Source organism: Lepus europaeus, chromosome 13, assembly GCF_033115175.1.
Source record: "Lepus europaeus isolate LE1 chromosome 13, mLepTim1.pri, whole genome shotgun sequence".
Classification (NCBI taxonomy): Eukaryota; Metazoa; Chordata; class Mammalia; order Lagomorpha; family Leporidae; genus Lepus; species Lepus europaeus.
The window spans coordinates 81,543,249-81,567,901 of NC_084839.1; the positions used below are offsets into that span (position 1 = coordinate 81,543,249).

At 46.7% G+C, this 24,653-nt stretch overlaps 1 protein-coding gene across 3 annotated transcripts in view; it reads left to right on the forward strand.

Moving 5' to 3' along the window:
* Window positions 1-20,364: 20,364 nt before the first annotated feature.
* Window positions 20,365-24,653, forward strand: part of KDM3A (lysine demethylase 3A) — a 56,048-nt gene continuing 51,759 nt past the window's right edge. For all 3 annotated transcript variants that reach the window (XM_062209808.1, XM_062209809.1, XM_062209810.1), the window contains exons 1-2: window positions 20,365-20,441; window positions 20,996-21,211. In XM_062209808.1, coding sequence (XP_062065792.1) covers window positions 21,026-21,211 — 186 coding nt within the window. In that variant the 5' untranslated portion in view covers window positions 20,365-20,441; window positions 20,996-21,025. The remainder of the gene's footprint in view (window positions 20,442-20,995; window positions 21,212-24,653) is intronic.

Consider the following 24,653-nt stretch of genomic DNA (forward strand, 5'->3'; position numbering starts at 1 on the left):
GATTTCTGATGTGAGTGGCAGAGACTCAAGTACTTGGGCATCTTCCACTGCCTTCCCAGGCGCAGTACCAGAGAGCTGAGCTGGGACTCGAACCGGAGCTCTGATAGGGGATGCCAGCTTCAAGAGAGCCACAAGGTCCCACTCCTCCTCTTTTTCATAGAGAACCTCACTTTGTCAGTCAGGATGGGGGGTAACCGAGGGGAGTGGTGTGAAGGGACCATTTACAGAGTGAACGCAGGTTGTGGGAACCCACAGGGAGGGTGCAGTGTTCCAAGGCTACAGATGGCCACTCCTTGCCTAAAGGGGAAGAGAAAGAAGTGCTGCTAGAAGAGCCACACATCCAGCAGAGGGGTGCAGCTAACCCAAGGCCCAGCAGGGAGGGAGAGAGCCCAGGAGAAAACACCCCAACCTCTCTCCCACCCACACATCAATCTCTTACCCAATAGGAGACTGAGCCTTCTGGGGTGCAGGGGAACCTGGAAGGGTAAATACAAAACAGCCAGCAACTCATCCTGTTGTGAAAATAGCTCAACCATGTGGTTAATAGGTATGACTTGAATGAATAGACATCAACTTCAAGTAGTGTAGTTACCTTACCTTTTAAATTAACTTTCATATTATTATTATTGTTGAAAGGCAGAAAAATGATAGAGGGAGAGAGCTCCCATCTGCTAGTTTACTCTCTAAATGTTTGCAACAGCCAGGGCTGGGCCAGGAGCCTGGAACTCAGTCTTTGGGAGGAAGCCAAGTACTCGACCCATCACTTGTTGCCTCCCAGGGCGCACAATTGTAGGAATCTGGAATTGGGAGCGGTGCTGGGACGTGGGCCCAGAACTCTAATGTGGGATGTGGGTGTCCCAGGCATTTCTTGTCTGCTGCACCAAATGCCTGCCCCAGCCTTTGCATTATTAATTATAACTTAAGGAAATCCTGGTCTCATATGAATTTGCAATGTAAATTGGGATTTACCTAGAATCTTATTTTTAGCCTGGAATAGGATTTCTGCTTGCTCACCAGACTTGCATTGTAGGTTCCTTTCCCTGTTAACAGTTGGGTATTTTACCATATTGCAAAAAGTATTTCATGTCCCCCTGCAATTATCCCCTTGATGTGGCTTATTAACTAAAAGTGCTCTTTCCCTTCCGATAAAAACAAACAAAAGCAAAGAAAACTCTCTATCTGAGCATGCGCTCATCTGAGGCTTCCAGTGAAATGTTTAAAATAGATTTCAAGCTGCCGATAGGTTATTGATCCTAAAATTTCCACCTTTCATTAAAAAGAAAGGGTATAAATCAGCAAGGCAAGTGTTCACTTCCTAATTGTTCAGTAAGCACAGGATGTGAGTAAATGATTTTTGGAAAAAGGATAAAACATATTTAGCTTCTCCAATAATCAAAGAAAAGTGGATTTAAAACAAACAAAATTTGTTTGCTAGCAAATGGGCTAAGCAGAATTTACAGATCTTGTCCAGTATTATCCAAGATGCAGGGAAAGAATGTAAGTTGTCCATTTTGAGGGAGAAGCACTTTGGGAATACGTATAAGACCCTTTAAAATGTTAATCATATCTCCGCAATTGAGTATTTACCGTGTGCCAGGCCCTTTTTCTGAGAGGTTTTGAAGCAGGTTTTGTGCAGTTAACACGCCATACACATTTCTCCTCTCTCTGGTGTGTGGAGGAGGTTGGAAATGGATAGCAAACAGGTAAATAAATCAACAAGATGATTTCAGGGAGTGATAAGTTCTAGGGATAAACTAAATGGATGGGGCAGGGGGCAATACGGACAGCTGCTTTAGACTGGCTTGTTTGGGAAGGCCCCTGTTTTTTTTTTTTTTCAAAAGATTTTATTTTATTTGAAAGTCACAGTTACACAGAGAAGGAGAGAAATCTTCCAGCCGCTGGTTCACTCCCCAGTAGGCCACAACTGCCAGAGCTATGCCAATCTGAAGCCAGGAGCCAGGAGCTTCCTCTGGGTCTCCCACAAGGGTGCCGGGCCTAAGGCCTTGGGCCATCCTCCACTGCTTTCCCTGGCTACAGCAGAGAGCTGGATCAGAAGAGGAGCAGCCAGGACACAAACTGGCACCCATTTGGGATGCTGATGTTTCAGGCCAGGGCGTTAACCCGCTGCGCCACAGCACCGGCCCCAAGGGAAGGCCTCTTTGAAGAGATGAATTGTGAGTTGAGACCTGCAAGGAAAAGAGAAGGCAATCTTGGGAAGGCCTGGGAGAAGAGAGCTCCAGGCCTGACTGCAGGTTCCACAGAGCCGAATGGGAGCCACCCCAGGCCCTGAAGGCCTGTGTGGAGGATGTAGGCAAACAAGGAGAGCAGAGCTTCAAGACCAGAGCAAGAGACTGTGCATGCCATGGGAAGAGTTTGGTTCTGTTCTGAGTGCAGTGTAAAGTCACTGGAGGTGAGTGAACAGAGCGAGCTGAATGAGAAAGACGGCTCCATTAATCTGTACCTACCAACTCATTGTGTGAGTGGCCACCTTAGCCGTATATCTGCATCCATGGATTCAACCAACTGTGGACAGAAGAATCTTTGAAAAAAAGATTCCATCTGTATTAGACATGTGTGAATTTTTTCTTGTTTTCCTTTAGAGTATAGCAACTATTTACACAGCATTTATGTTGTTTTTTAAATATGTTTTCATTTTTTAAAGAAGAGTCCTTTATTATTTATCTGAAATGTAGAGTTACGGAGAAAAAGAGAGAGAGAGAGAGAGAGAGAGAGAGAAAGAGAGAGAGAATCTTCTATCCACTGTTTCATTCCCCAGATGGCTACTATGATTGGGCTGAGTCAGACTGAAGCCATCAAAAATCCAGGAACTCCATCTGGTCTCACACGTGGCAGGAGTCTGGGGACTTGGGCCATCTGCTGCTGCCTTCGCAGGTGCATTAGCAGGGAGCTGGATTGGAAGCAGAGCAGTGGGGACTTGAACTTGTGCTCATATGGGATGCCAGTATCACAGGTGGTGGCTTTACCTGCTGTGCCACAATGCCAGCACCTTTATTTAGTATTATAATTAGAGATGATTTAAAGTGTACAGGAGACTCTGTGTTGGCTCTATATAAGCACTATGACATCTTATATAAGGAACTGGAACTCCTTGGATTTTGGTGTCTGTAGGGGGTTCTGGAACCAATCCCCTGCAGAGGTTAAGGGACAACTGCGTAGCCACAATCTAGTATTATTATTCCAGCCCTGTACTGGAGTTCATAGTACCCTGATGGAATAAAGGTGGGAAACAGAAATGAGGTTGAATTACTTTAAAAGTTATCCACCATGCACACCTGAGTTGCTGTTTTACAACTCTTGTGATTGCAGAAACAGGTAGTGGACCACATTGCCGAGGACGTCCGTTGCTGCAGCCACACTCCCCGGGTTTGTGCAGCCCTGCTGATCCACAATGCGTCTGTAGGTGAAGTGCCAGTCCAGAGAGGCTAGATGATGGAGTGAGAACAAAGGCCACCCAGACCTCAGAGCGAACAGCAGCAAGGACCGTTTCTCCCTTGTGCTTTATGTGTGTTGATGATTAGGCTCTGTGTCTGCGCCCGGGTTTTATGTAGACTACTGTCAGTCATTGTAGCAGTGAGAGGGAAATGTGCACCATTGCATCTTAGTTCTTTTTTTTTTTTTTCCCACTCACTCACTCAGGCATCCAAGTAAGTTGGGCCACCACTAGCCAAGCTTTTGGTGGAAACTATAAATACACATTAGCTCTTAAAATTCCCTCCTCAAAGCCACGCTCTTCACTTTGGCCGACACCTCTTGGCGTTCCCGAGTTCCGCAGTGGTAGGGGAAGTATGCCCGGCTCAGGGCTCTAAGATTCTTTATTTTTTTTTTTTATTTTTTATTTTTGACAGGCAGAGTGCACAGTGAGAGAGAGAGACAGAGAGAAAGGTCTTCCTTTTGCTGTTGGTTCACCCTCCAATGGCCGCCGCGGTAGGCGCGCTGCGGCCGGCGCACCGCGCCGATCCAATGGCAGGAGCCAGGTGCTTCTCCTGGTCTCCCATGGCGTGCAGGGCCCAAGCACTTGGGCCATCCTCCACTGCACTCCCTGGCCACAGCAGAGAGCTGGCCTGGAAGAGGGGCAACCAGGACAGGATCGGTGCCCCGACCGGGACTAGAACCCGGTGTGCCGGCGCCGCAAGGCGGAGGATTAGCCTAGTGAGCCACGGTGCCGGCCAGGGCTCTAAGATTCTTTATTTTCAGCAGTGGTTAAAGAGAATTTATTTGTTTAAATTCTTCATTGGTGCATAATAATTGTACACGCTTATGGAGTACAGTGAGTGTGACGTTTCGGTACATGTATTCAGTGTGTAATAATGCGATCAGGGTGATTCGCATATCCATCACTTCTTTGTGTTGGGAACATTCAAAATCCTTTCTACTGGTTATTTTGAGGTCTGCAGTCAACTGTGTCCCCTCAGTTCCCTTACTGCGCTGTAGAACGTTAGGAGTTAGCCCTGTCCAGCTACACTCTTGTCCACCTCTCTCCCTTCTCTTCTTACTTTCTCCCCTCCCAGCCTCTGGTAATTCTGCTGTCTGCTTCTATGGGGGCTTTACTAGAGGAAAGACAAAGGGAGACTTGAGTAAGTATTTTTAAATGTTATGCAGCACACAAGAACAGAAAGTGCATGCTTCTTAAAGGTCAGGCTGAGAGAATGGAGAACGGGGATAAATTATTCTGTGGCGGTGTTAAAGATACTGTAATTGGCATCACCAGGCTCAGACGCTCATGGAAATTGACTTTGTGGTGAACCACAAAAGTCAGCGTGACCGTTTAGGGAGCACCACTCGTTAACAGCACCTGTGAGCAAGGCTGCTGGGGAAACGGGATGCTCTGTCGGCCTGGGCAGTGTCGTGGCTGTCCTCTGTCTCGCCCGCCTCATACCCCATCTGCAGGCAAAGCCTCCCACATGCATGCTCTGACCACCTCTTGCCTCCTCCACTGCCACAGCTGTCTCCCACCTGGACCAATGGCTCCTTACTGGACACCTGCCCCAGGGAGGGTCCCAGTCAAACATACGTCTGATTTTTTTTTAAGATTTATTTATTTACTTGAAAGGCAGAGTTACACAGAGAGAAATTCTTCCATCCACTAATTCATTCCCCAATTGGCTGCAATGGCTGGAGCTGTGCTGATCTGAAGCCAGGAGCCAGGAGCTTCTTCTGGGTCTCCCATGCAGATGCAGGGGCCCAAGCACTTAGGCCATCTTCCACTGCTTTCCCAGGCCACAGCAGAGAGCTGGATTGGAAGTGGAGCAGCCGAGACTTGAACCGGTGTCCGCTATGCCACAGTGCTGGCCCTCATACATCTGATTTTCTCTTTGAAAACCTTCACTCAGACTAAACCCCAAAGTGCGTCCAGTGCCTGTCGGGACTGATGCTGGCCTTCTGTGACTTCTTTGGCTTCACTCTCCTGCAGCTGCCGTGGCCCCCATGGGATGTGCCAGGCACCCTCTTGCTGTGGGATTCTGGTTGGCTTTTCTGCCGGTCACTCATATCTTTGCCCGAATGTCACCTTCTCACTCGGGATCCTGTCCCCTAGCTTTATTTTTCTTCATAGCGCTTAGCGCGTAGCACAGAATGTCCATCCTCTGACATTCTGCCCATCACACTCGCTTATTTCTCCCATCTCCCTGCAGGCAGCTATGTTCCAGAAGGGGCAGGGTTGCTTTATTTGTTTGTTTGTTTGTTTTTCTGTTTTCCTTATTGTTAGACCCCCTAGTAGCTAGAATAGGCCCTGCCCCTAATGGGTGCCCAGTGAATATTGAATGACCCCTTCACAGTGACTGAGAGACGGGAAATTGAGCTGTGAGTGCCCTTGGTGACGTGCTGCGAGAGCTATCTCACCAGTCCCCTGTGGATAGCGTCGCCGTCCACCCCACTACTGAAGCCAGAAGGTGTGGAATCATCCTGGATTTCCTGTGGACATTAGACCCTCTGTAAGCACCTCCAAGTCCTGTTGCTTGCTCCTTGGTGTTCTCCAAGCCTTTCTATGTCCCCTCCCCCTCCCCCAGAGGCGAGGCTTAAGTCACTGTCTCCTCTCCTCTCAGGTCAGGAAAGTCTCCTGATTCTGCTCCCTGCTCTGCCTCCACCTCCCTTCACTTACAATTCAAGCTGTCATGAGTAACAGGGCCTCTCGGAATGCAGAATGCAGAGCTGTTTGAAGTCGCCCTTCGAAGGCTGCCTTTTACCGTGTGCGAAGTCCAGGCTCCGTGGTGTGGCTCTGCGGCCCCTTTCCCTCAGATCTTATCCCCTTGGTCTGGACTTTCTCACATGTTCTTCCCTGGACATAAGACCCTCTGCATCCCCTCTGTCGCCCGTGTTGTGGCACAGCATGTTAAGCTGCCACCTGTGACACCAGCATCCCATGTGAACAACAAAGCTTGAGTCCCGGCTCCTCCATTACAAATCCAGCTCCCTGCTATGGCCTGGGAAAGCAGTGGGAGACGGCCCAAGTGCCTGGGCCCCTGCACCCACGTGGGAGACCTTTGGAGTTCCAGACTACTGGCTTTGACTTGGCCTAACCCTGGCTGTTGTGCTCATTTGGGGAGTGAACCAGTGGATGGAAGATCCCTCTCCCTCTCTCTCTCTCTGTCTGTCTCTTTCTCCCCCATCCCCCATAACTCTGCCTTTCAAATAAATGAAAAACAAATCCTAAAGAATACCATGGAATCAAGAAACAGTAGGGTGGGGCTGGGAACCCACAGTTAGGGTCACGTTAGTTGACGTTATTGTGTGCAGAGGAGAAGCAAGTGGGGGAGGCATGGAGGAGTCGGAGGCCATGGCACGGGTCTTTGGCTTTCATTTCCAGCCACTGAAGGGTTATTATTATCATTTTTAAGGCAGCTCATGGTGAGTACATTTATCTGTGATTTATTCCAGTAGCTGTTGATTCATTTGTTTTCCTCCCCAGCCATCTGTTCAGGACTTCCTGAGCCCATCCCCTGCTTTGCCCTGACCTCTGTGGCCCCCCCTCAGCCGGGCTGCAGGATACCAAATGCCAGTCTCCTCTGTCCTCCCAAGAGTTGAAGGAAAAGCCAGGAAGGGCCGGGGGAGTGGAGGGCGGAGGGGGCCAGTCCACCCCCTTCATGGTGATGGGTCCTTGCTCCCACTGGCTCAGCGGCCACCCAGCAGCCTTCAGAATCACTGGTCCCACCTGCCTCCCCTGATTCCTGGCAGGGGAACAGGAAGGTGTTACTGTGACATCTGGGCTCTGTGCCTCGGCTCGCCTGTGCAGTCTAACGTGCACACAGGTCTGTTGTTTCCCTCATCCCTTCTAATGAGCCTGTGAGGCATCCGAGGCAGGGTCACCGTTGTCCTTTCGTACCATGACAGCAGCGGCAGAGAAGGGGCGATTCACCAAGCCGCACTGCTGGTGTAAGTGGCAGAGCGGGTCTTGGGGACCTGCTCTTGTTCAAGGGCAGGCGCCAGGGGCTCCTTTCAAGTGCAGCTCAAGCTCTAGGCCCCAGACGCTCTTGCATTTTCCTTCTTGGCTTTTTAAACACATTCCTCCCTCCTGTTTCCCTGCATGCAGGTTCATGCTTTTATCAAGAGATCTGACACTGAGGAAGTGGAGTTGGCAGGCTGCCTGTGGTCCACCATTGTCTTTAGCTGTACCAACACCAACCCAGCTGGCTGGTATCTGAGCTCCTGGGAAGCAGCACAGAGCAAGTCCCCGGCCCAGTGGCATGCTGGGTTGCTTTTTCAGGCTTCTTCCCCGAGCTCCTGTCTGTTCAGGTGTACATTCCACCTCGGCTCTTCTCCTTCTTTAGGAGTCTGATTCTTCCCCCTCCTCTTCTTCTAACCCCTGGCTCCCTGCACTCAACGCCAGGGCACGGTGCTTGGTTGATGCTTCACCAGCATATCTTGTGGCTGTTTGGTTACAAGGTGAGAAGACAACATCTCATCCGCCCTTCCAGCTCTCATCATTGGTTGCAGCGCCAATTCTTCACACTTGATGTGGTTCAGTGGGTCGTGGAGGGCTGCCTCCAGCCGCAGCAGGGTCTCCTGCTCCTGTGTAGCTCCTGCGCTGAAGGATTTTGCTGTGGCCAGGTTGCCTTTTGGGAAGACCACTCCAGTGGGGTTGCATGGAGAGTGCTTGTGAGGATGATACATGAGAGATGAGGGGCCTTATGAGGGGATTCCAGTTCTCTAGAACCAGTCCTGTACGACAACTGTGTCTTCAAATCCACCTTGCTATGGCTTCTGAAATCCAAGACAAGCTGTTCATTCAAGGCATTAAGCCAGTCATGTGCTTAAGCTTCCATTGGAGGTCAGATGTTCACAGCAACTTTTCTGCTAGGAAAATTTCATAGGTGGTCTCTGAAATACCTTATTTTTCAGGATGCTTCTCCAACTTCCCAAGGTGAGGTTTTACTTCCCTCCAGTTCTTGTTAAACCAGCAACTGGAGGGGTGAAACCCATGTTTACCCGGACAGGGAATGCATAAAACTGGTTTTCATGAAGCGGAACTTTGTGATTAGAAGTGAGAGGAAGGCCTCCCCGACGGCAGGCAAATCGAATGAAGATGTGGAAGATGGCTGGGCTCTAGAATACCCACTGAAGGCGACAGTCACCCCACCTCAAGTCTCTGACCCACTTCATCTCATCAGTTCAACTGTGACCCCTGGATGGTTTAAAATGTACGACCTCTTGTGCCTTGTACCCATGCTGCATATTCCATAACGCAAACCTCCTCTTCCTTGATATGCTAGGATACTTTTCCTTACTCTTAAAAAAGAGAGTCCTGGAATAATTTGCTATTCTTAAATTCATTTTGTAAATACTGTGCTGTAATATATAGGCAAAATATGCACAACTAAACAGACTTCTTTTCATAAAATAATCTCCCTCCATTTGTGTCATGTATACTACATTATCTTGTCTTTATGAACAACCCTGTGTGATAGATATTACCAGAACAAGGCCTATTGCTCATGGCAAAAGTGCTAATATCACTACAAGAAAGACCCCCACTCCCCGGCAAGGTCCTAGAGGCCAGAGGGACTCAGTGGTGACAAAAGTAGACACCTGAGGGTGCAGGACCAGAAACACAGCTAATTGTTATTTTCGGAAACACATGGGGAAGCTCTGAAATACTTCCCTGATCCTACTAGTGCAGCCTACATCAAGGCAGAGTCATTAAGTTGGATTTATGTTTATTTCACAGGTTATCATTTTTTTTTTTTTGCTTATTTTAATCTGTGAGCTCCTAGATACTTTATTAGGAGACAGAGATGCAAAAAATAGCTTAAATTTTTTCTTAGTTTTCTTTTCTTATCTTTATTGTTTTATTTTTCTTGCTTAAATCTCCAAGCATTTGGTGTAAGGTATGTGGTAGGGATTTAACTTTACCTTTTTGTAAATGTCTGCCTGGTTTTTGCTATGCAACCATTTTTTTAAAATCCTATTTGTAGCCACTCAAATTCATTTGCATCTTATTTCTATATTTGGGGACACTTTCAAATTGTGTGTCTGTCCTCCTCAGTGTATGATTCAAAATCCATTTTTCAGCTTCTCTGAAGATTATGAAGGCACTGACCCAGGTTTCATCATCCAGACATACATGTGCAAGATCTTTTTTTTTTTTTTTTTTTTGACAGGCAGAGTGGACAGTGAGAGAGAGAGACAGAGAGAAAGATCTTCCTTTGCCGTTGGTTCACCCTCCAATGGCCGCATTGGCCAGCGCGCTGCGGCCGGCGCACCGCGCTGATCTGATGGCAGGAGCCAGGTGCTTCTCCTGGTCTCCCATGCGGGTGCAGGGCCCAAGCACTTGGGCCATCCTCCACTGCCTTCCCGGGCCATAGCAGAGAGCTGGCCTGGAAGAGGGGCAACCGGGATAGAATCCGGCGCCCCGACCGGGACTAGAACCCAGTGTGCCGGCGCCGCAAGGCGGAGGATTAGCCTAGTGAGCTGCAGCGCCGGCCCTTTTTTTTTTTTTTTTTTAAGATTTATTTTATTTATTAGAAAGGTAGAGTGATGGAGAAAGAGAGAGGGAGAGAGCCATCTTGCTGGTTCACTTCCAAGTAACTTCAACAGATAGGGCCAGGCTAGACTGAACCAAGAGCAGGAACTCCATCTGGGTATACCATGTGCATGGCAGGGACCCAAGCTCTTGGGTAAGCTGCTGCCTTCCCAAGGTGCATTAGCAGGGAGTTGGATCAGAAGTGAAGCAGCTGGGACTCAAACCGGCACTCTGATATGGGATGCCAGTGTCATAGGCAGCTTAACTCACTGTGTTACCACACCAGCTATGTGTGCAAGATCTTGATTTGGAAAAGAACATTGTGAGGAAGAGATAAGGAAGTGCAGCAGGGAGATATTGGGAAGCAGTAATAACACTTTTGTGGTGTGGAGCGTGGCATCAGTGCCAGAAATGGTAGAATCAGTTCTTTGAACAGTTGGTCAGGCTAATTCAGTTTCCAAAGGCTTCACTTCAGAGCCTAACTCTCTAGCTCTTCTGAAAACTTTGTAATTTATTGATGTTTTAAAATACATTTCTTTTTTTGTTAAAACTATTCAACTTTCTTCTCTAATTGCCATTTGGAACTCTGATTAATATATGTGCTGGCTGGCGCCGTGGCTTAACAGGCTAATCCTCCGCCTTGCGGCGCTGGCACACCGGGTTCTAGTCCCGGTCAGGGCGCCGGATTCTATCCCGGTTGCCCCTCTTCCAGGCCAGCTCTCTGCTATGGCCCGGGAAGGCAGTGGAGGATGGCCCAAGTGCTTGGGCCCTACATCCGCATGGGAGACCAGGAGAAGCACCTGGCTCCTGGCTTCGGATCAGCGAGATGCGCCAGCCGCAGTGGCCATTGGAGGGTGAACCAACAGCAAAAAGGAAGACCTTTCTCTCTGTCTCTCTCTCTCACTATCCACTCTGCCTGTCAAAAAAAAAAAAAAATATATATATATATATATATATATGTGCTAATACTTACACTTACTGAATAATTCCTCTTGTTCTCCACTGAGCTGAACTGGTAGACTTTTGCTTCTGGAATGAGAGCGTATCAGAAAAAAAACTGCTAGCTTTTGGTAAGAGAGCATTTTTTTAAAAGATGATTTATTTATTTGAGAAGCAGAGTTGCAGACAGAGAGGAAGAGACAGAGAGGTCTTCCATCTGCTGGTTCACTCCCCAAATGGCCCCAACCGCCGGAGCTGCACCAATCCAAAGCCAGGAGCTGGGAGCCAGGAGGTTATTCTGGGTCTCATGCCTAATACATGGAGATATCTCAGGATAAAAACAGACAGAGCTGACTTACAAATTGCATAATCAGGGGGCCGGCACTGTGGCTCACTTGGTTAATCCTCTGCCTGCAGCGCCAGCATCCCATGTAGGCACCAGGTTCTAATCCCGGTTGCTCCTCTTCCAGTCCAACTCTCTGCTGTGGCCCGGGAAGGCAGTGGAGGATGGCCCAAATGCTTGGGTGCCTGCACCCGCATGGGAGACCAGGAGGAGGCACCTGGCTCCTGGCTTCGGATCAGTGCAGCCCCATTTGTGGGGTGAACCAATGGAAAGAAGAGTTTTCACTCTGTCTCTCTCTCTCTCACTGTCTAACTCTATCTGTTAAATAAGTAAATAAAAAAAAAAGAAAAGAAAGTAAATACAATACAAATATTAAAAAAACCAAATTGCATAATCAGACTTGATATGTTAAAATAACCATGATAAATATGTTAGAAGATCTAGGGAACAGCACTAGACAGTGGACAACAATGTTAATAGCTGAAGAATTTTTCTGGAGATCTAAAACAGACCAAAGGGTCAAGTGGAAATACTAGAAATAAAAAATAGGATATAAGAGATGAAGAATTCTTTTAAAGGCAGGTTAGGTACAGAAATCCCTGAACTTAAATACAAGTAATTAGAAATTATCCAAACAGACACACAAAGGTGAAAGAGTGAGAGACGGAGAGAGAGGAAGCATTTGAAGAATATAGAACAACAATGAACAGTCTCATATATACATTAATACAATCCCACAGGGGAGAGAATTAATAGATGGGAGAAAAAATATTTGAATAGGTAATGATCATAATTTTTGTAAAATTAATTAAAGACATGAGACTCCAGATTTAAGAAGCTCAGTAAACCTATGGTAGATTAAGTCCAAAGACAACCATATCTATGAACAGCAGAGTTGAATTACTAAAAATAAAACAGAATATTTTGAAAGCAAATCTGTCTGCTTTCAAAAGGACACATTAATATCAAACAATGTTAAGAATAACATTTTGGGGCAGGCGCTGTGGTGTAGCAGGTAAAGCCAGGTAAAGCATTTCATATAGGCTTCAGTTCGATTCCCGGCTGCTCCACTTCCCATCCAGCTCTGCTACGGTCTGGGAAAGCAGTAGAAGATGGCCCAAATCCTTGGGCCCCTGCACCTGTGTTGGAGACCCAGAAGAAGCTCTTGGCTCCTGGCTTCGGATCGGTGCAGCTCCGGCCATTGCGGCCAATGGGGAGTGAACCATCTGATGGAAGACTCACTTTCTCTCTCTCTCTCTCTCTCTCTCTCTCTCTCTGCCTCTCATCTCTCTGTGTAACTCTGACTTTCAAATAAATAAATATCTAAAAAGAAAAAGAATAACATCTGACTGCTGTTTAAGAATAGTAGTGGTTCAAAGATGTATTGGCATTTTTAAAGGTGAAAAAGAGGATCCATCAAACTAGAATGCTATATCTGGCAAAAAAAAAAATATGCTTAAAAAATAAAGGCAAAATTAAGATAGTCAAAACCTGAAAGAATTTACCTCCAGATCTCAACTATAAGATCTACTGACATAATTTAAATAATTATTAAGATATATAAGATCTCACATAATCCAAATAATTATTTAATTATTTTAAAATATTTTAATAATTTTTATTAATTTAAATATTATTAAAATAACATAATTTAAAAGATTTATTTATTTGACAGGTAGAGTTACAGAGAGGCAGAGGCAGAGAGAGAGGGAGAGAGAGGTCTTCCATCTGCTGGTTCACTCCCCAAATGGCCGCAATGGCTAGACCAGGGCTGATGTGAAGCCAGGATCCTGGATCTCCCACTTGGATTCAGGAGCCCAAGGACTTGGTCCATCTTCTACTGCTTTCCCAGGCCATAGCAGGGAGCTGAATTGGAAGCGGAGCAGCCAGGACTCAAACTGGCGCCCACATGGGATGCCAGCACTGCAGTCAGCGGCCTTACCTGCTACGCCACAGCACATGACCCTAACATAATTTCATTAGTATAAAAGAATTGCTGAGGATGGGCCGGCACTATGATGCAACAGATTAAAGCCCCAGCCTGCAGTGCCATCATCCCACATGGGCGCCAGTTCACATCCCGGCTGCTCCATTTCTGACCCAGCTCCCTGCTAATGCACCTGGGAAAGCAGCAGAGGATGGCCCAAGTTCTTGGACCTCTGCACCCATGTGGGAGACTCAGAAGAATCTCCTGGCTCCTGGCTTTGGCCTGGCCCAGTCCTAGCTGTTGTGGCCATTTGGGGAGTGAACCAGTGGATGGAAGATCTTTTTCTGTCTGTCTCTCCCTCTCTTTCGGTAATTTTGACTTTCAAATAAAATAAATAAATTTTTTAAAAAAGATATTAAAAGATTAGTTTATTTTGGTACAAAGATTTTTGAAAGCCATGCATAGTTTTTCATGAAATTGTTGAAGATTCACTATATGCATGGATTTCACAAAATTTTTTTTGCACTAAAATTAACTTATCTTTGAATTCCAATTTTTCCTCCAACATTTTGAAGCCCCCTCCAATATGCTGGAGCTTAGATAAAATTTTCACTAATCAATGGAAGTGTTTTTGTCAATATTTAAAAGCTAAAATATATCTGTTGGCAGCATCAGTATCCTTCTGCCCAGTTCTTCATCTGGCTTGACCTTCCTGTTGACTTTGACCTCACTGAATGTCCTCCAAGTTGAAATTCCCTCTTTCTTCTTCCCAGGATGTATCTCACCCGTTGTCCTCCTCTGGCTTCTAGGGTTTTTCTTGATCTTTTCAGTGCCCACTGATAATCCTTCATATATTCTCTCTCTGCCCACCCCACCACCCCCAGCTCTCCTTGGGCTGTTTTCCCCCTGCCAGGCTTTCCCTGTAAGTGAACAGTCTCCCTGCCCACCAATTTGGCCTCTGACATATTACAAAAGGTTTCCCTGATTGATGGAGAGGCCCCTTAGCCCACTTGGGCTGTAGATACACCGGCTGGGTTGACCTTCTAGGCATCTATCCTTTCTCCACCTGAGCTCTGGCTTCTCTCCCTACCATCCTCTTTTGAGCTCCAACATTCCAGGCCAGTAGCTTCTCCATGAACACCTGTCTAGTTTTGCCCCTTCTAATGCCTTAGGACTGAAATATTCAGGTAGAAGGGAAGGAAAAACAAGATGTAAATAGGGAAGAACCTTAAAATATTTTACTTGATTCTAAATTATTTAACTTTGACCCATAGGAACTTATTCTCCTGAATATTGATGTAAATATCTGACTTTGTTATTCTTTTCCTAATCATAAAAACCCATAGATAACCACAGTGTGTATTGATTATTTATCCTCACTGGAAATTCTACGTTAATCATAAGCTAAATTATTCATATATAAGGGGTCTTCAAAAAGCTCATGGAAAATGAATAATTTTCAAAATTTTTACATCAACATATATTAACCTTACAATATTCATTATTTATTTATTTGAAAGGCAGAGTGACAGAGAAAGAGAGAGAGAGACACAGAAAGAGATCTTCCATTGGCTGGTTTACTTCCCAAATGGCTGCAAAACCAGGCTGAGGCTAGGAGCCATGAACTCATCCTGGTTTCCCACATGGGTGGCAGAGGCCATCATTTACTGCCTTCCTAGGTCCATTGTCAGGAAGCTGGATGGGAAATGGAGAAGCTGAGACTCCAAACCGGTACTCTCATGTGGGATGCTGTCACAGCAAGTACTTAACCCTGTGTGCCACAGTGTCACCCCTACTACTTATCTTTTCACTTAGTTTCCAGGAACTTTTGAAGTCTCCTCATATACATATAGGTCTGTTTCTATATTCTCATCTGTTTATATATTTATGTCTTGAGTTTTTCATTGATTGTTTAATTTGAAGAGAAAGGACATCTATCAAAACATATGAGGAGATGGAATTTTTCAAATCTTTTATGAATATCAATAGAGTTTTATAGTTTTCCTCATATAGGTTTTGTTGCTTACTTTTACACTTGATCTTAGCCAAAAGGCTGAGAAGCAATTGTTGTTGCTTACTTTTTAGGTATTCTGTAGTTTTATTATCATTAATGGTCTCTGTCTTTTCTACTTACAATTGATTCTTATTAGAAATTCTTTTGGGGCTAGCTCTGTGGCATAGCGGGTAAAGCTGCCACCTGCAGTGCCTGAATCCCATATGGGCGCCGGTTCAAGTCCCTGCTGCTCCACTTCCAATCCAGCTCTCTGCTATGGCCTGGGGAAGCAATAGAAGATGGCCCAAGTCCTTGGGCTCCTGCACCCATGCGGGAAGACCCAGAAGAAGCCCCTGGCTCCTGGCTTCAGATTGATGCATCTCCGGCCATTGCAGCCAATTGGGGAGTGAACCAGTGGATGGAAGACCTCTCCCTCTCTCTCTCTGCCTCTCCTTCTTTCTCTGTGCAACTCTGACTTTCAAATAAATAAATAAATCTTTAAAAAAAAAGAAATTATTTTGATTTTTATTTGTTGACCTGTAAAAAAATTATTTATTTGGGAGAGTGTCACACACACACATACACACACACACACAGAGAGAGAGAGAGAGAGATCTTTGATCTGCTGTTTCATGTCCCCAAATGGCCTCAATGGTTGGGGCTGGTCCAGGCCAAAGCCAGGAGCCTGGAGCTCCATATGGGTCTCCCAACTGGGAGTCAGTGGCCCAAGCACTTAAGCGATCCTCTGTTGCTCTTTCAGGCACACTAAAGGGAGCTGGATCAAAAGCAGAGTAGCTAGGACTCAAACTGGTACTCCTGTATGGGATGCTGATATTGCAAGTGGCAGCCTAGCTCACTGTGTTCTAATGCTGGCCCCTGGTCTTTCTTAAGATAAAAAAAAAGTCATTTATTGAGAGGCAGAGGTACAGGGACAGAAAGAGCACCCCATTCTGTTGGTTCACTCTTCAGATGTCTGAAATGTCTCCAGCCAGGGGCCAAAGCAGAGAGTCACAAACTTTATCCAGCTGAGTCTGCCATGTGGGCACCTGGGACCCAATTGTTAGAACCATTTCCTCTGCCTTCCAGGGTCTCCATTGGCAGAAAGCTGGAGTCAGGAGCTGAAACTGGAGCCATGTACTTGATCCAAGTATTAGGGTATGAGATGCAAGTATCTTAACAGGTAGGCTAAACTCTTGGTCCTACTTGTTGATCTTCTATCATGCCACCTCTTGACTTGTATTAATTTTAACAATTTGACATTAATGTTCCTATGTTGCCTACAAATTGAGTGGCCTTTTCCCCATTCCAGTGTTTGTATTGCATTATTTATCTTTCTTGTCTTAGGACATTAGCAATCTAGATAATTGTGATAGCACTGGGCATCCTTATCATGCTCCTAACCATGGGAATCCTTCAAAATTTTACAATTAAGTAGATGTTTAAGTACATTTCTGGTAGATTTTCTTTACCAAGCTATGGAAATTTTCTTCTATTAATAGTTTACTAAGAGCTCTTACAATGAATGGAATTGAAGCTTTATCAAACGCTTTTTGTGCATCTAATGAGGGAGAGAGAGTGCTGAATCCTAACCACTAGACTACCAGGGAGCATCAATCTACCGAGATAATCATATGTGTCATTTTTGTATGTGTATTTTTACATGCATGCTTTTGTAATAAACTTTTTATATATGGAAACAGTACATTCTAAAATAACAATAAAAGTATACTAAATCCATGAGCTCACAACATAATTGTTATCAGTATCAAGTGTTATGTATTGTATCTATTGTGTATGAACTTTCATATAACTAGTAATAGGTTTTATATCAGCATCACTACAAATGAGCACAGCATTGGACTACAACATTATAACAGCTACAAGAGAAATTTTTCAGCTCCACTATAATCTTACGGTATTACCATTGGATATGCAGTCTGTTATCAACCAAAATATAATTATGTGGTACATAACTGTAGTACCAAATGTAACTTTTCTCTCTTATTCAGAATATGTTTGGGTGTTATATCCTTTTTGGTGTCTCTAGAGTATTTTTTTTTTTTATTTTTGACAGGCAGAGTGGACAGTGAGAGACAGAGAGAGAAAGGTCTTCCTTTTGCCGTTGGTTCACCCTCCAATGGCCGCCGCGGTAGCGCGCTGCGGCCGGCGCACCGCGCTGATCCGATGGCAGGAGCCAGGTGTTTATCCTGGTCTCCCATGGGGTGCAGGGCCCAAGGGCTTGGGCCATCCTCCACTGCACTCCCTGGCCACAGCAGAGAGCTGGCCTGGAAGAGGGGCAACCGGGACAGGATCGGTGCCCCGACCGGGACTAGAACCCGGTGTGCCGGCGCCGCTAGGTGGAGGATTAGCCTTTTGAGCCACGGCGCCGGCCTCTAGAGTATTTCATTCCTTTCCAAATGTTAATAGCTGTCCAATATATGTGTCTCATTCTATTTACTCATTTTATTCATTCATTCAGCAACTGAAGTACATTTAGATTACTTCCAACTATTTTGTAACCACAAACCATGCTGAAAGGAACAACCTTGCAGATTTGTGTGTGCGCTGGGATGTTTTTTGATGGTAAATATCTTGTATTCTACAGTTTCCTCAAGTTTAAAAACACTTTTTAAAAACAATGAATGATATTGAATGTAAGTGTGTGCTTTTAAAAGTCCTAGTTTTTCTAGGTAGTTTGGAAGAACTTTTAAAATCATGAGTAGATGTCAGTGCATGTTCTTTTTATCCTCTACCAGAATAAACATGTGATTTTTTCTCCTTTAACCATTGTGAATTGTTGTAATTTTCTAATCTGGAAGTATCTTTGCATTCATATGATAACCCAAATTAATCATGATTATTTTTAAATATACTTCTGATATTTTATATAAGAATTGCCTATTTATGTTCACAAGTGTAATTAAATCATAGCTTTCATTTTCTAGTTCAGGTTTGATATAGGATTTTGCAAGTTTTATAAAATGCATTGGTTACCTTTGTATTTTTTCTATGCCTTGGAACCGTGTCTACAACAAGGGAATAATATGTTCCTTAAGTTTTGGTAGAGCTTGCTATTTAGCAAATATCTTTCAAATTAGTAATTATCAAAACCATTGTTATATCAACCACAACCATTGTTACCCTTATTTTTAAAATTTATCAGAGGTGTATATTTCTATGATAGATGTATTTAAAACTTGTAGTCTGATAACAAATTATCAATTTTTTTCATAGTTCTAATATTTGCTTAGGTTATAACATGTTTTCAAAGTCATAAGTGTTGAGGAGTACATGTTATCTTTGTGAACTTTATCCTTTAATAACAAAAAAAAAACTTCCTCTTTTGATTCTTTTAAGATAATACTGCTATGTTGTTTTCTTTTGATTACTATTTAATTAAAATAGTCCAGCATTTTCAGGCTTTCTGCATTGTTGTGGGAGTGTGCCTGTCCTCAATTAAAGGCTGGATTTTATTTTTAATCTCAATTGTTAAAATTTTATGAGTAAAATTAACCCACTTATATTTATTGTAAACACTGATGTTTGACCTTATTCCTTCATTTTATTTTGCTTTTTTTTAGCCATGCTTTCTTCTACACTTTGTCCTGGACTTATGATGTCTTGACTCACAATTTTTTGACTTTACAATGGTGCAAAAGTGTTACATATTCAGTAGAAAAGGTACTTCGATTTTCGACCTTTTTCCTGGGTTAGTTATATTTGGTATGATGCTTCCCTGTGATGTGGGGCATCAACAGCAGCTCCCAGTCAGTCATGAGATCATGAAGGTAAATAACTGATTCTCTACAGTGTACCATGCTCCTAAGTAATAATGTTTGTGGGTTAGGTGTGCTGTATTTAGCACATTTTCCAGTTATGTTTTCAAATTATGATGAATTTATCAGGATATCACCCTACAGAGAGAAGCATCTGTTGTTTCTTTTGCCTTTTATTGGACTACATTTTCTTTGTTCTATTCTTCTATCATCCAAATTTTCAAAATTCATTTTAATTATTGTTATTCTTAACTTGAAAAACTCAAAGGTCGCACATAAAGGACATACGTATTTAAAACAACACCTGGAATTAGTTTGCGTCTGATTTCTTAAATACATTTATGAACGTTTTCTGATTCACCAGTGTAATGGGGAGCATTAGTTTTCCATTCATTCTCTTAAAGATTAAATATGATGTCATTTAAAGCACCATCCTTTATAAAAAGATCTTCAATTTCTTTATTTTTTCTTCTCCACTAGGGAAGAAACTCCAGAGTTTAAGCACATTTTTAATCTCCTTTGTCCTTCAAATTACTTCCACTTTCATATCTTGTGTAACTATGGCCTCCATTCACTTTCCATTGTTTTGTAAGCTTCAGAAAATCTTCCCCTCTTCTCCTCACATAAAAAGCCTCCATTCTGCGTTGTGCTGAACTACCTCTTTTCCTCTAGATTCAACGAACGTCATTTCCCTTGGACTCCACGCCTTGCTTCATCTAGCTTCAAAATGGCGGCCTTTGGACGTTCCACGATCAGCACCACGTGCGCCTGCGCCTCCCGCGGCCATTTCACCCAGCAGCCCCCGCTCCAGCTTCGGCTCCGAGAGGCGCCTGCGCACCAGCCTCCCGAGCACTGTGGCTCCGCCCTCCAGCTGAGTACGCCTGAAACCGCACGTTCCCTTCCCTTCCCTCCCCCGCCGACGCTGCACCGCCCTCAGCCCTTTCCTGTGAGATTCTTCCGCCAAGTGGAAGGTCCATCTTCGGTCGACAGCCTGCGCACTTGAACAAGCCAATAGGCATTTACAGCCCTGAGCCTGGCCGTGCAGTCTTATTTGTGCGCCACAACAATATTCCTCCGGGCCCCAAAGTTGATGCTCGATTTTGCGGGACTCTTTTGCGTGCCGCGAGGCAACAAATGGAAAGAATGGCCCTGTGGCGGAGGGATCTCTCGCTTACTCTGTGTACTTTAACCTAATGGGGGTCGCCCGAGAGTCGGAAGGGGGAGGGGAGAGGGAGGAGGCAGCCAAGGAATTGTTTTTTTCTCTCGCCCCGCCCCCGTCGGGCTGGCCAATGGCGATGGGCTGTCTCCCTAGGAGCCCCGCCCAGCTCCCAGGCCCCCGCCAATGAGCGGCGGCAGCGGCTCCGCGGGGGCGGGCCCGGGAGGCTGTGCGTGTCTTGTGAGAGCTCTTGAACCAAGTCAGAGCGAGAGTCGGCTGGGCGGCTGGAAACGGCGGCCGCCGCCGGTGACTCAGGGAGGCGGGAGGCGGGGTAAGCGCGCCGCGGCCTCGGCTGCGGGGAGAGAAGGGAGAAAAGGTGAAGGCGCCGGGCCGCGGCCCCGCGGGTCCAGCGGCCGCGTTGCAGGCCCGGGCGAGGCCGGGGAGCCGGGGCGGGGCGGCGGGACAAGTGCGGCTTCGCGGGCCGCCCGGGGCGGGGACCCCGCTGCGGGGAGAGGCCCTCTGCACTGGGGGGGCCTCCTCGCCTCTTCCGGGCTCGGGGGCGAGCGGCTGAAGAGCCGCCGAGCCGCAGATAATTCTCCCGGTGCTCCCCCTGCGTGTAGGCTGGAGGCTTTCTGGAAAAGCGAAACTTGGGAGAGCGAGGGTCACGCGGCGCCTGGGCCGGTGTGTGCGGTGGGGGCGGCAGCGGGGCGGGGGGCGGGGAGGCGCTGGCGGAGGAGGGGTCGGTCGCGGGGCCCCAGGCGCGGGGTCGCGCCTCCCCGGCTGCCCCGCGCCCCCGACTCTCCCAGGCCGCCCCCGCTGCATTCTGTGTGTGTGTGTGTGTGTTTTTTTTTTTATTTATTTTTTTAAATTTTTTTTTGTGTGCAGGGAGGCGCCCTTCCTGCAGGCGTGGAAACCATGGTGCTCACGCTCGGAGAAAGTTGGCCGGTCTTGGTGGGCAAGCGGTTCCTCAGCCTGTCCGCGGCCGAGGGCGGCGAGGGCGGCCCCGACAGCTGGGACGTGGAGCGCGTCGCCGAGTGGCCCTGGCTGTCCGGGACCATTCGCGCTGTCTCGCACACCGACGTGACCAAGAAGGACCTGAAGGTAAAGCCGGCGGCCGGACGGTCCGCGGTTGCCGTGGCAACGCCGCCGCCAGCACCGGGCGGCCCGAAAGTTGGCCTCCGATGGGAGGGGGCGGTCAGGCAGACCCCGAGGGTCTTGGCGGTGGCCGCGTGGAGTGAGGTGCGCTCGGCCCGGAGTTCCGGCTGCGCGCGTGTGATCGTGGGCCGAGGGTGGTTGAGACACGCCTCGTTATCGCCGGCGCTGCGCCCCTCGGGGCTGGCCGAGGGGAGGGGGGTCCTGGGGCGGTGGCTGACGTCGGGAGTCGTTCCGGATCGAGGGTTCGTGATTGGAAGTGCTTTCACGTGGGTTTGTGTGTGTGCGCGCTGGATTTCCTCCTCCAACTTTTCTCTCCCCCCACCTCCATCTCTCCCTCTTCCCCCCACCTCCATCTCTCCCTCACCTGCAGACCTGTTAATAGTGTGTGATCGTGGAGGGAGGGAGGAGCTTAGTTGAGCCTGGCCCGTGGGGTGCGTTTGTGTCCCTGTTCGGTGGGTCAGGCAGGAGTGGGTTCCTGGTTGTGTGTGATGAGCCTGTGGGTGGGTGTGGGATGTGGCCATATAAGGAGGCCCGGGGGTGGAGCCGCCCCTTATATGGTGTCCTGGAGGAATGGCTTCCACTTCTGGCGCTGGGGGGGAGGGAGGGTGGGAGGGGAATGGGAACAAGTGTGGACAGTGATTTGTAAAATCAGAATGACACTTGGAACCTTTGTCGGGCTTTTTTTTTTTTTTCTCCCCAAAGTGGGATGAATCCTGATTGGACTCTCTAATAGAAGTGTTGGTGTGAAAGGATTGTCTGGGAACAACCAGTGGGGAAGCCATTGTACCAACAAAGACTCCTTTGTGCAAAAATAACTGAAAAAAGATCCCTAACAAAGACTCCGAAGTGGTGGTAACTTGAGGGAAGCTGGTGTGGACCGAAGCGCTCTCCACCCTGAGTAACGCATGTCTGGCCTCACTCCTCCTGGGAACTGTCTCCCCATGAAGGAAGCAGGTTTAGCGTTGGTGCTGAGCGTGGTTCGATTTCTGAGACACTGCCACTTTTGGCATTTCCACGGTACCAGTGCATTCCCACACCACCATTAGTCTATAAAGGGCTGTGTGGCTGTAGGTGTGTTGTTGAGTTTCCGCTGTGTGCCCTGTCATGTTGAGAAGTAGGTGTGACCCGTGAGTGTTTGGCCACGTGCTAGGTGTCGTGCCCAGCATGATCACAGTGGTGACTGCTTCCTTCTTGGAGCAGTGCTTCGGCACTAGGCACTGGTGTTGCCCCGTTTTACAGAGCAGTACATCATGCTTGGGGAAGGATCTTGTCCATGGTCACATACCTGGGAATTGACATGGCCTGTGTTCTTTAGTACATTTTTTAAAGGACTTATTTATTCATTTGAAAGAGTTCCAGAGAGAGAGAGAGAGGGAGAGACAGAGAGATCTTCCTCCTGCTGGTTCACTCCCCAGATGACTGCAATGACAGGAGCTGGGGCTGATCTCCCACATGAGTGCAGAGGCCCAAGCACTTGGGCCATCTTCCACTGCTTTCTCAGGCACATCAGCAGGGAGCTGGATCAGAAGAAGTGGAGCAGCTGGGACTCAAACCAGTGCCCATATGAGATGCTGGCACCACAGGTGGTGGCTTTACCTGCTATGCCATAGTGCCGGCTCCATAGCCTGTGTTCTAACCAAGAAGTTTCACTCCATAATGCTTATCATCCAAAGCCATGCTACAAAAGGACTCTTGGAAGCTTTGAGATTTGGCTTTTCTCCTCCTTCCACTCATTCTACCAACTCAGGTTGTAACGTTTATAAAGATAATACATTGTGCAAGGATAGCCAACCTATTTGCTTTAGGCTAGTAACTTTCCTACAGAAAATGAACTTTGTGTACCAGATTTCAATCGTTGTGGTTTATTTCACCTGCCAGGTAAAATTTTCTCCACTGCATTTGTTTTTATCTGATATGAATGGAACCAAGATTTTGTTTAACTTTACAGTCATTAGTTCTTTGGCAGATGTCAAGAAACTAGGTGTTCCCTTCCCTTGCCTTCCCTGGCAATGACTGAGGGAGCTGTTGGGCTAGGCAGGCACTTTAGGAGGTGCTTACATGTATTCTTTTAAATCTCCATCTGGAGAAAAATATCTCCATTTTCAGAATGAAGAAATAGGTTTAGGAGAAAGAGTCCTGACCAGACTTGAACAATTGACAATTCAGGGGCGGGGCACTAAGCCACTGCTTAGGAAGCCAGCATCCCATACCAGGGTGCCAATTTGAGTCCTTGTTCCCACTTCCAGTCCGGCTCCCTGCTGATGGGTCCTGTGAAGCAGCAGATGCTGGCTCAAGTGCTTGGGACCCTGCCACCCACATGGAAGATCCAGATGGAGCTCCTGGCCTCTACCTGGCCCAAGCCCTGTCTGTCGTGGGCATTTGGGAGTGAACCAGCAGACAGAAGATTGATATACTTCTCTCTCTGTCTCTCTGTTTTGCTCTGCCTTTCAAGTAGATGAAAATAAATAAATCAACAAATAAGTAAATAAAATTAGCTACTTAGCGATGAAGGATTTGAATCCAGGTTTGGCTCTGTGTCTTGTCCACCACACTGAAACGCCTAACATGGAAAGAACTAGGATTTCGATTCAAGAACAGTTTTGGTTATGTTGGAGTTTTGCCTTGCTTGAAGACTTGAACACTCGACCCTCATGTAAGCTGCAAATCTGCTTTACTCCTATTTCTCTTTTCTAATTATGATTTAACATTACATCCCTTAGTTGGATAGCAGATGAAGTGATTGGCTTAAGTTTAGGGCTATGTTGTATTTAACAAAAAAAAAAGGGACTTTAAAATATTAGAACCAAATTGTGTTTGTTGAGATGTAGGCAGGCACCAAGTAATTGTGATCATGCTTATACCTGGGCTTAGGGCATGGGGGACTGAGGTCAGTGGACATAAATAAAATGGAAATAGTTTGCAGCTGTTCTTCTAGTATTGGTACAAACACAAGTCTTTCTAGATTGACTTCCCTGGTTAATTGTGGATGATATTAATGAAGCCAAGGCTAGTTAACTTTGTTTCACCTAAGGAGAGACTTTGTTTCACCGAGAGAGAGATTTTGTAGCAAAGTTACTTAGATGACAAGAAGATAATGTGTGTAGTAGTTAATTAGAAAGAAGCTACAGTGGCTCAACAGGCTAATCCTCCGCCTTGCGGCGCCGGCACACCGGGTTCTAGTCCCGGTCGGGGCACCGATCCTGTCCCGGTTGCCCCTCTTCCAGGCCAGCTCTCTGCTGTGGCCAGGGAGTGCAGTGGAGGATGGCCCAAGTGCTTGGGCTCTGCACCCCATGGGAGACCAGGATAAGCACCTGGCTCCTGCCATTGGAACAGCGCGGTGCGCCGGCCGCAGCGCGCTACCGCGGCGGCCATTGGAGGGTGAACCAAC